Source organism: Rhododendron vialii, chromosome 7a (genome assembly GCF_030253575.1).
Source record: "Rhododendron vialii isolate Sample 1 chromosome 7a, ASM3025357v1".
Lineage (NCBI taxonomy): Eukaryota > Viridiplantae > Streptophyta > Magnoliopsida > Ericales > Ericaceae > Rhododendron > Rhododendron vialii.
The window spans coordinates 34,294,767-34,306,415 of record NC_080563.1 but is presented as its reverse complement, the minus strand read 5'-3'; the positions used below and the strand labels follow the sequence as shown (position 1 = coordinate 34,306,415).

Below are 11,649 nucleotides of genomic sequence, written 5' to 3'. Positions count from 1 at the left end.
TGGATGCTCTTAGAATCTAGGATTTAGATTTACACCAAATATTTTAATGCACAAAATCACATGGGAAATCCAAAACTTGATTATTTAATAAAATCATTGTACCTTGTTGGAAGATTGGAGCTATTACCCAATGGATAATAATTCCCCTAATGGTTAATAACCAATGGATAATAGAGAGGTGGGAGAATACCCAATAAAATAAAAAAAAGTCCTTTGCACATGTGTTTAAAACATATATAATACTATATCCATGTACTAATCCACATATTTTAATAGGAGGCCTATTGTTCAATGGACAAAAATTATCCTAACATCTATTGACCAATGGGTAAAGGCAAAAGGTTCATCTAGTAACTAGGTGAGTTTGGTTGCTCGGTCCCTCCAAATAGTCAGTTGGAATCTAATTCGATTGGCCCCGAAGGACTAGAATCTAATTACGACGGATTACTGAAAGTAAAAATAAGTAATTCAAATAAAATTCAAATTTTTAACGAAATTTTTACCTTCCAAAAATCAGGGCTGTTACAATGTCGAATAGACAATGCACAGGCATTTTTGTGGTGCTCGTTTCAAATTCCGCAAAGATGATCCGAACTGTTCATTTTTTGGATTCAATAAAAAATTAGTTTAATCGGATATCAGTAAAAGCCTTTTCAAAAATTGTAAGGTGAAACTGACTAGTTCACAAATTCAAAACAACAACAAAAAACCCTTATCAATATTCGATTGAGCTAATTTTTTTATAAAAAAATCTAAAAAAACATATAATATTTAAAAAAAAAGATTTGAATAACGATTGTGGGCCTTAAGATGGATCCTGCAACAATTTATGTGCATGATCTGTGCCCACTGCCCATAGCACGTATGTTTTACTATGGGTGTTAATTTATCATAGCTTAGGCATGGCAATGAGGTGGGACGGGAAGGGGAGTAGTTATTCAGCACCCTTGGGGCACTGTCACGTTACACGTGGTATCCAAGAGCCCTTTATCACCACACATTTACATGGTACCCACACACTTAGTCGTGAGGCCCACGTAAATGTATGATGATAAAGGATTTTGGGGTACCACATCACAGTCCCCGCATAATTTTCCCCGACTCTGATCTAAATAATACCACTGGTGCTCCTGTTTTCTGTCCCGGTGATGAAATAGCGATTTGTGGGATTTAAAGGTTTTATAGATTACTACGAATTGGGGGATGATGCTGTGCAATAGTGTGCACAGCATCGTGCTGCGCACCTCTGAGCCATCAGATCGTGCATCCGACGGCTCAGATCTCATCTCGATAATGAATGACTCTCAATCATTAGTTGTCGAGATAAAATCCGAGGTAGATAGCCAAACGTGGTATGGGATTTCAATTGGCAGCTGCCTATTACTTTAACAGAGCTAGAGAGAGAAGCAAATCTTTGTCCCAACAGGTCGTACTTCCAAATTTAAGAGGGCTGGCCCCGTTCCGGAACGTAGAATAAGTCCTTATTTTTAAAAAAAGGCAATTTTAAGCTCAAAAATAATGAGTTTATTAAAATTTAAAAATATGCAATATGGATCTTATTTGAAAGATCTCATACGGTGCAAAAAAAAATTTAAAAATTATTTTTTATTTACATTATTTTTGAGTTTGAAAATATGAAATAAGTACTTATTTTTTAAGAAGGTGTTCTCGAACGGAGCCTAAATCTACCATCCGCCCAAAGGGCTGATTATTAGTGGGTCCCTTAACTTTCAAATTGTGTACGTTTTCTCAGAGCATGTGGCAGGTCTATTAACAAAATGATGAAAATAGCCCTCCCCTCCCTTTGAATAACAAAAGTTTAGCATGTTGGTGACTTCTGCCACAAAAGCGCGTCAATTGTTCCCAAATAAGTACTAATTTATATATACAACAATTCAAATACAATTTTCATATACTCTTTTTGATCGAAACTCATAATTTTTTTAAAAAAGTTAAAAACTGTTTATTTGACTTATTTTTTAGAAAATGATTTTGCCACTCCCTTTTTTGTTAACGCCACTCCATTGCAAGTGTATTTTTGGTGCAAAAATATACTTGCAGGGGAGTGCCGTTAACAAAAAGGGAGTGGCAAAATCAGCAGCCTATTTTTTTTTTTTATCTTTATTCATTTTTTTTGCATTTTTTATTTTGCGTCAATTTTTTGTGATTTATTAATTCGTGTCAACAAGAGGAATCGAAAAAATAAAAAAATATTGATCAAAACTCTTAGTTTTTTTAAAAAAGACAAACTATCCGTTGGACTTATTTTGTCTTTTTCTAAAAAATTATAAGATTTGATAATTTTTTCCTCTCGCTAAGACGAAATAATAAGTCATAAAAGTTTGATGCAAAACTACGCATACTGAATGTTTTTTTTGGTGGGTCTTCAACGCAATTGAAGAAAGTATCAAACAAATGTCTTTTTTGTCTACAGTATTGTCTTATATGAACTTTTTTCAACATCGGTCCATATTTTTATATTTTTTCGATTCGTCTCGTCGAGACCAACGATTAACCCCAAAAATTACGACGAAAAACTAAACAAAAAATGAAAAATACCAAAATAACATCGCGTTATTAAGTTTTGCTTCTTCCTCGTAAAGTCTCATATTCGAAATCTTAAAGGTGCTATCAACTCTTTTAGGGCCAATTCATACAAAACAGTTGCTCCAACTTTATTTAGGCTTCACACAAGTAAACGGTAGAATCGAGATTCCAAAATTAATTGAGATACGAGTAAGTTTGTTTGGACACCAGAGTTATTAAAAGGAAAAAATAGCTGTGAATTTTTTTTCCAACAGGAAGTAGCCGTGCCCATGAATTTGTAAGAGCAAAAGGTAGATATGAGTTGTTAAGGGCAAAATAGGTATTTTAGACAAAATAGAAAGTACTCGTACATCTGACAAAGTAGAACACTCAAGTATGGTACTAGAAGAAACAAACATGTGACATGTGGATTTATATTATAAAAAAATAAATATTGCTATTCTCCATCGTCCGTCCATAGGAGGTCCATATTGGGTAAAGTTGGAAGACTATTTTGGTCATTTACCGTTTTAGTTGAAGTCTTCAGTTTTTATTCTGACACACTGCAAAAAGTACCGTCCATTATGCCATGAATCTCACGCCGCTCGCCAGCCTCCTGGGCGGACTGTAGAAGGAACCATTTAAGAAAAGTAATAGTCACAACATGGAAACAAAACGACCATGACCCTTAAGAAAAGTTATAGTCACAACATGGAGAAAAGTTATAGTCAAAACGACCATGACCCTTACCCCCCAAAAAAACAAAGAAAAAGAAAAAAGAAGACGACGACCATGACCCACTAATATGGAAACAAAATCTAACGTATAAAAACCACCACCTCAATCATTGACTAATTTCACTGATTCACAGCTATATAAATTGATCTTATTTCTTGTTTCCCTCCGGTATCTTCATCACCTTTTCCGTTCTTGACATTAACAAGGGGGGAAAAAAATCAAGAAAACCCTCGCCTCTCATGGTTTCCCCGGCTGTCGTGGTTGGACTTCTGGGTAAATATTTATCCTCTGTTTGAGTATTAGTTTTCCCCTCATATATCGAACAAAATTGTGCAAAAATGTGTCCTGTATTTTTATTTTTATTTTTTGTAAGAAAAGTTGAGTTCAAATTAATGGATGTTTAATGAATGACTCTTCCAAAAAAAAATAAAAATTAATGGATGTTTTATTTCATTTGTCGCAGGGAATGCAATCTCCCTACTAGTTTATGCCGCTCCCCTGTAAGTATTACTAACAATTTATGTGAAGTGGTGCTTTTATTTATCTCAGAAGGTGGTTATTTCAGTATACATGTGGAAGACAAATAAGTAGGATCAATATGGGTTAATGTGTGCGGATCAAAAAAATATGGGTTAATGTATGATACTTTTGAGGGTTGAGATAAGCTTAACCCATATCCACCTTAATTTTGACCATTTTCTATATAAAATGCAAAATTGCTTATTTAATTTCTATAGTTTAATTTTTTTTTTTTCATAATTCGGTATCATCCCAATGAACTAGTTAATCCGGGGATTAATCTCAGCGTTCATTTGCGCGGAAGACCATTAAAGTTGGGGGGTAAGTCCCGTTTGGACTTGCCCAACGAAGTCATAATAGCACGTCGAGAGTGTTCCACTTTTTCAAAAAGTAGGTTTTTGAAAAGGAATGTAAATTTTAAGCCCAAAAATTATGTGTTTACGCAAATAATTTTTTTACCAATATGGATCTTGTTTGATAAATTTCATTGAGATCTTTTATATGGTGCAAAAAAAATCAAAAAAATTATTTTTTATTTTCATTATATTTGACTTTAAAAATTGAAGAAAAATAACTTTTATAAAAAGAAGGGTTAGTGGAACACCCTCGAACTCTAACCGGAATCAAAGGCTTTTTGACAACCATTGGTTGCTAGGTAACTATCATTGCGCCAGCTCCTAGAACTACTCCAGCTTCGCTCAGGGGATATGCATAGAAAGGCAAGTGATATGATATCACTTCAGTTGCCTCTGTTAACACCACAAAGAAAAGCAATTTACAAAGATTTTTTTTTTTTTTAAAAGAAGAGAGACGAAATTGTTTGTTTTCCAGATATGGTAGTTCCAATTTCAAAGATGGAACGACTACCCCGAGCCATTTTATTCTGCAAAGAATTTTGTTTGAACTTTCGTACAATGTTACATCACGACCCCTTATATGATTAAATATGGAGTATTTCAAAACTATCTTATGTTGATCTTTGTATAATTGTATGTTGTACAGTATTGAAACTAGGGCTGTTACTCGAAACCGGAAAATCGATCGAAACCGGAAAAACCAAACCGGACCGGACCGAATTTTTTAAATCGGTTGAATAATTTCGATCCGGTTCCGGTTTATAAAATTTTATGAACCGGAAAAATAATTTCGATCCTGTGTTTTAAAAACCGGTTGAAACCGGACCGGTTATATATATGTATAATATATACATATATATATATATATATATATATATATATATATACACACACACACACATAAGGGATGGGTTGAATTATGAGTTTTTGGTTGATATTTTGTGGTGTATATTAGTCTAATAAATATATTTATTATATAAAAATTGTTTTTATGGGCTTAATTATATTTTTATGGTTTTTTTTTTTTTATGTATTGGGCTCAAATTGATCCTTTTTTGTTGGGTCCAAAAAAAGGGATTGAATTATAGATTTTTGGTTGATATTTTATGGGTTGAATTGTAAATTTTTTAATGTGTTAGGCCTAAAATATAGCCCATGAATGAAAATCGGATAAACCGGACCGAAACCGGTTGAGCCGGTCGAAACCGGACCGGTTTATCTCAACCGGTTCCGGTTTCTAAAAATCTCAAACTGGATAGCCGGTTTCAACCTAAAAATACACCCAAACCGGTCGAAATCGGACAGGTATCACCCCTAATTGAAACTGTCTGTGCGGTTATGTCATCGCTGAACTGATATCTGGCTTGAAGCCGCCACCCCTGACACTTGCTAATTAATATTTACCCGTACATATGGTATTTTTCAGGGGAACATTTCGGCAAGTGGTGAAGAAGAAGTCAACAGAAAACTACGATGTGCTTCCATACATAACAACACTATTGTGCAAAAGTTTGTGGACTTTTTATGGAGCTTTAGTCCCAAATGGTTTTCTTCTTGTGACCGTAAATGGCCTCGGCGTGCTCTCGGAATCCATCTATGTAATTCTCTACCTCATCTATGCGCCGAAGGACAAAAAGGTACGCCAATCATGTACTTATCTTCTTGCCTCTCTCAGTTGTTAATACCATGGGGATAACAGCCTGTTTGGATGCCTGATTTGGAGCTCGGATTTGTACGCGCCCAGATTTGGAGCCCTGGCCCCACGTAAATCAGGTGTTTGGGAAGAAAAAAACGCAAGTGGATTTGTGGGTGGATTTGGCTCTCCTGGATTGTAAATCCACATGCGGCCCGGATTACCAACGATAGGGGTACCCCCATCGTTGGCAAATCCACCCTGAGCCGGATATGTGAATGACGAGCCTGCCCTTGCTCCGTCTGTGATCAGAGAGAGAGAGAGGAGGAGGAGGAGGAGGTCGCCGTCACCTGTGATCGGCCACTGTCATTCCCGCTGCCGTACGATTGAGAACCAGAGATGAGAGAACCGCTATGGGATCGGTGGTAGTATGAGAGAGAGAGAGAGAGAGAGAGAGAGAGAGAGAGGGGATTTGAATTTGTGGCTATGGGTAGAGAGAGAGGAGAGGAGAGAACTAGATTTTTATCTCTTCCACGTTATTTCCAAAGTGGGGAAAATAATCTAGTGATTTGATTCTTAGAAAACAATGTCCCAATCCAATGGTCTAGAATGATTGAATTAATCGAAAGGCCACAAAAAAATCCATATTGAGAAGAAAAAAAACTCCTTACAATTTGTAATGAAAGAGTAAAATTATCAAATAAGTTGAATTAATTATATTTAAAAAATAAATTATTATGTATTAAAAGTTCAAAAGTATGAAAATAAGTACTTTTATAAACACAATTTTAATTTAATGCCTAATCATATAATTATATTGCAATTATTGTAATATAAACATTAAATTTAAGGGTAAATTTCACTTACCTCCCCTGAGGTTTCTGACAATGACAGACACCTCCCCTCACGTTTCTGAAATTGCACTTACCTCCCCTATCAGAGTTGTCGGGTAACTTTTCCTAACAGAAGTTGGGCTTTTACTTTTTTACCCCTTCTCAAATTTTCTTATACTTTTGTCTATTTGAGTAAATAAATAACTCAAAAAAATAAACCTAATCACCTCAACATTTGATTAGTCACCTCTGCTCTATATGGGATCTCAAAAATTAAAATTTTGAAACTTTTTATTTTCATTTATTCTTGTCTAATTCTTTACCAATTTCTTTAATCATTCGAGGGACAAGTATAAAATTGAACCAAAGATGGTAAAAGTTCCCTAACAACTAAAAAATCAAAAAAGAAAAGAAAAGAAGTTATAGAGTTAAAAAACTTGTTTAGTAGTTTTTTTTTTGTCTTTGTAGCAAAAATTAATTTGAGATGCCAAATATTCTTTTTGTTTTTTCGTTGGCTCAAAAAAATTAACATACTTACGCAGAGCTTTTAAGGTGGGTTTAAAAGAGTTATGTTGGGTTATTTTTGGAGACTTATTTATATTTATACAAGTTGAGAATACAAGGAAGTTTTTTTCCTTAAAACACAAAGAAATAAATGTTCGTTCATGCCAAACTAAGCTTAATTTCACTTAAATGCCAAAGATTTATACATGTTTATGTGTAGCCTGAAACTAAAAAATCAAATAAGTAGTTGAATAATAATTAACAACCCCCCGTATCTTAAAACCACCCATTCACTTATTACAAATCTATGAATCCTACTTTTCTTGGTTTTTTTCTCGTCATTAGTGAACCTTCTTAAACTTTGAGTAGAATAATTAACAACCACCACGTATCTTAGAACCACCCATTCTAATTTTTAGGTTCATCTCAATGAGTAGAATAAAAAAATTAAAACACCATGGACCATATTTTTCAAACTTTAGAAAAAAAACCCAAAATAATTAAAACAAGTTGATTTATCTTGTTTATTTTATTTATTTGGTATTAAATTAAAATTTTTAAATTGGTCCATATTTTTCTACTTCATAGATTCCTCTTATGTAGAGAAACTAAAAGAAGTAATAATTTTTATCCCAAAATTAAATTAAAAAAATTAGAAAAGACAAAAAAAAAAAAATCAATTTTGGCTAGCCCAAAATGTTGAACATGTATTTTCTATTGTTGATATTCATTGAACATATATCATCAACATATGGTGTTTTGGTATATGTTTATTGCATTTTTTGGAATGAAAAAGAGGGTATAAAAGGCTAAAGACAAGAGATGAGGGCAAAATGGGAAATGAATCTTCACTTTTGGCTGACCTCACCATTTTCCGTCACCTTTAGTGACAGTTGACTAACGGCTGGGGGAATCTGCAGCCGACAAGTAAAGCAGAAGGGAGGTAAGTGCAATTTTTGAAACGTGAGGGGAGGTGTCTGTCATTGTCAGAAACCTCAGGGGAAGTAAGTGAAATTTACCCTAAATTTAAATACAAGTGCAGTTAAGTCATTTGACATCTTATCCTATTATATCCACTCTCCAAATCCCTCTTCTTAAAAAATCATCAAAACACCGGATTATAAATCCACCATTCTTAGGAGGTGGGTCCACCCTTCTTACATATCCACCCTTATTATATATTCACCCTCAAATCCACCCTTCTTCTATATTCACCCAAAATCAAATTCTTTATCCAAACGAACCGTAAGTTTGTATTGTTACAGCCTGAGTTTGTAACTGATTCTAGTGATATTATATAATTGGTTACATGAATTGTTGTATGGTAAAATAAAATCGTATCATTTCGATGAAAATCGAAAAATATTTCAACACATTCATTGGGTTGCAAATGCTGAATGTTTCTCTTTGGCTGACTATGCATGCTTCGTCGAATTTTGTCACTATTGGTGAAATTACAAACTATATATGGTGGTTTAAGATGGGCCGACTCCACAATTAAATATGCAAGACCGACACATATGTGAAAGAAGAACAGTCGTCGGTAGAAATGTGTATGTAGCATTGTTGATTAATTATTTCTTGTTGCCATTTTCAGGTGAAAACGATGATTCTAGTGGGATTTCTAAACATAGCACTTGTTGGATCGGTGATCGGAATAGCCATTGCAGTGTTTCACGACAAAGGAAAACGACATATCTTTATGGGTGTTGTATGTGCAGCAGTCACCATAGCTATGTATGTAGCACCCCTCGAAGCAATGGTAACCCTTTTCATCGAATCGGTCCTTTTTCTTGTATTTTTTTACATTCAGTTTTAAATTATAATGTCACTAAAGATAAACATTGTGTTTCGAGAAAAAAATTTGGGTGCCGAGCAGGTCCCAAACACATGGTGAGGTTTCAAGGTTTTTTTTTTTTTTTTTTTAAACAAGACAAATCATATTCTACAAGTACTAATTTACGAAAGAAAGGGAATGAAGTTGGTGGAGTTTGAATTCTTGACTAGTGCAAGGAGTATAGTGCGTCAACCCTTACCACATGTGAAATGGAATAACACTCTCATAATCACTTTAAAGTTTTCCTTTCCAGAACCAATAAACACACACCAGGTTTTGTGATTTTAATACTTAGAAACTTTTTTTAGCATACTTAATTAAATTCTGAACTCTATTTTCAATATACTTAATCAATATTGAGGAGTTTGTTTTTGTCTAATTTTTTTCTCCTCTTAGTTCGGCCCTTTCCGAGTGGAAATTTTGGCTCTGCCAGTGATTACAACATAGGTTCGGTTTGCAGGGCCGGCCTTAGGCTAAAGCCCTTTAGCCCAAGGTGCCATGGCACCAAAAAATGGCAGATTTTTAGGGCCCCAAAATATCTAATAGTCCTATGTAATGTGTGTGTGTGTGTATATATCCCAAAAACTAGGCCATCGAAAGATAAAATGAAGGCTCAACATGCATCTAGTCAAAGCAAGGCCCAAAAATACTTGCTGGCATACTTGTAAATTGGAAAACTAAAGGTCTATTTTTATCAGAAAATTCCTCTTACTAATTGGAATAAGGTTTTCCACATTAAAGACCATTGACCATTGACCAAGGTCTATTTTTACTGGTCTGATCAGCAAGGGTCTAGCTCTACTGGCATTTTCTTTTCCCATTTGTTTGTACGGTGGATACTCATGCATTGCTGCTCTTCATGGCAGTTGCAAGTGCCACTAGAAACTTGACAGTTTGTCTACACCTCATTTTGTTTTTAAATTGAAGTGCTGATATATTTTTACTCTTACGTAGGCCACCTTCGGCATTCAATCCTTCATTCATCAATTCTATTATCCTTCATTCGTTAATTCTATTCTTACCATCGCAGATAGCTGTAATCAAGACGAAGAGTGTAGAGTACATGTCATTTTCCCTCTCCTTTTTCCTGCTACTAAATGCTGGGTGTTGGTTTACTTTTGCTCTCATCCTCAAAGACATTTACGTCATCGTAAGTTTTCTCTCACTTTTGCGCATTGAAGGGGTATTTCATGTAAAGGTCTATATATCTCCCTCTTCATGATCACCTCTGCATTAATTGGGAGATATATAGCCCGTTACATAGGAGACTTTTCACATCATCCATTAGGCTACAATTTCTCTCGTTGTCTCTTGATTCCTTTGGTATTGAAGATAATATAAGGAGGAGAATAGATGATCCGTAGATAGCTCTACTAATGTATCACTGAAGAACAACTCAAGAAAATGAAATCCATGTTGAAGTACTAAAGCTAAAATCCAAGAAATTATGATTCATTTTTACTTTTTAGGTACCAAATGCAATTGGAATTGCGACGAGCTCATCCCAGATACTACTCTACATGATCTACAAAAACAAGTCACCTTTATCCAACTCAATCGGCTCAATTCAGGCGACCGATCAGGAAGCCATCGAAATGCAAAGTACCAACGTCGCCAAGACGGAAAATCCAAGTCTCAGCAAAGGAAATCACAATCCCAAGTCGTCATCGCGCCCGACTAGCTTACTGTTAATGAGAACACTTTTACAGAGTCCACATGAGACGCATCACAATTTTCCTACCGAACAAGATGAGGAAGATCGTATAAGTGTTGTTGTTGATCATCCTTGATATCAAATTCAAAATTGTCAAACAAAATTGGACTGTGTCGAAGAGTTGGCCCTGACTTTTCAGGGGCTTAAAGTAAAAATAAAATATGTTGCCTTTTTGTTGAATTATTATAAAAATAAAATATGTTGCCCTTTTGTTGAACTATGATAAGTGAAAAAAATTTGAAAGATCCTCTGAAATTAAATTTTTTTTAGAGATTTAAAACAGCCGCAACAAAAGCTTTAGCTCACCTAATATTAAGTCTAGACTCATCCTGTACGTACGTACAAGCAAATGTTTGTAATCATCATTCATCTTTGCAGCGACAAAATTGCGACAGTGAACACCTTTTCGATTTTGGAGAGTACGGATTCGCCTACCCAACCTTTTTTCATCGCATGCAATAATTGCGGACCCGCGGAGCAACAATCCATAAGGCTCACGCTGTTTTTGTACTGTACGTACGGAATGGGCATGTTTGAGTCCAAAACTACCATTTCTCCACTCAAATCCATATCAGATATATATATGAGAAAATCTTCTTTATGAAGATACTGTAAGTTTACGGCACTCAATCGTGATCATCTAAAATATTTTTAGACGGTCAAAATGTTAATGAAATTTTTCTAAAGAAGAGTTAATTGTGATTGATTATAATTAAAAATAAATTTCAATTATTGATTGAGTGAATAGATGACTGAAATAGCGCCACTTCGTAAACAGATTATTCACGGAGCCTCCATAAAAAAGATTATCTTCAGATATATATGCACATCACTGTTCCCCCTAAAAAACGGCTTTAGAACCAAAGGTTTCAGCCGACAGAGACAAACAAAACCACGTTAGATATTAGTAGCCCAGAAAAGCAGAGTCTGGTAGAGAGATGCTACAATCACACCCACCATTACACACTCAAATATACATCCTTTCACAA

General features: G+C 34.9%; 1 protein-coding gene across 1 annotated transcript; it reads left to right on the top strand.

The window, feature by feature from the left end:
* Positions 1-3,503: 3,503 nt before the first annotated feature.
* Positions 3,504-10,736, top strand: LOC131332943 (bidirectional sugar transporter SWEET16-like). Its single transcript, XM_058367252.1, has 6 exons — positions 3,504-3,537; positions 3,728-3,764; positions 5,566-5,776; positions 8,707-8,871; positions 9,977-10,096; positions 10,416-10,736. Exons 1-6 carry the CDS (start codon positions 3,504-3,506, stop codon positions 10,734-10,736), a joined length of 888 nt encoding a protein of 295 aa, XP_058223235.1.
* Positions 10,737-11,649: the final 913 nt, after the last annotated feature.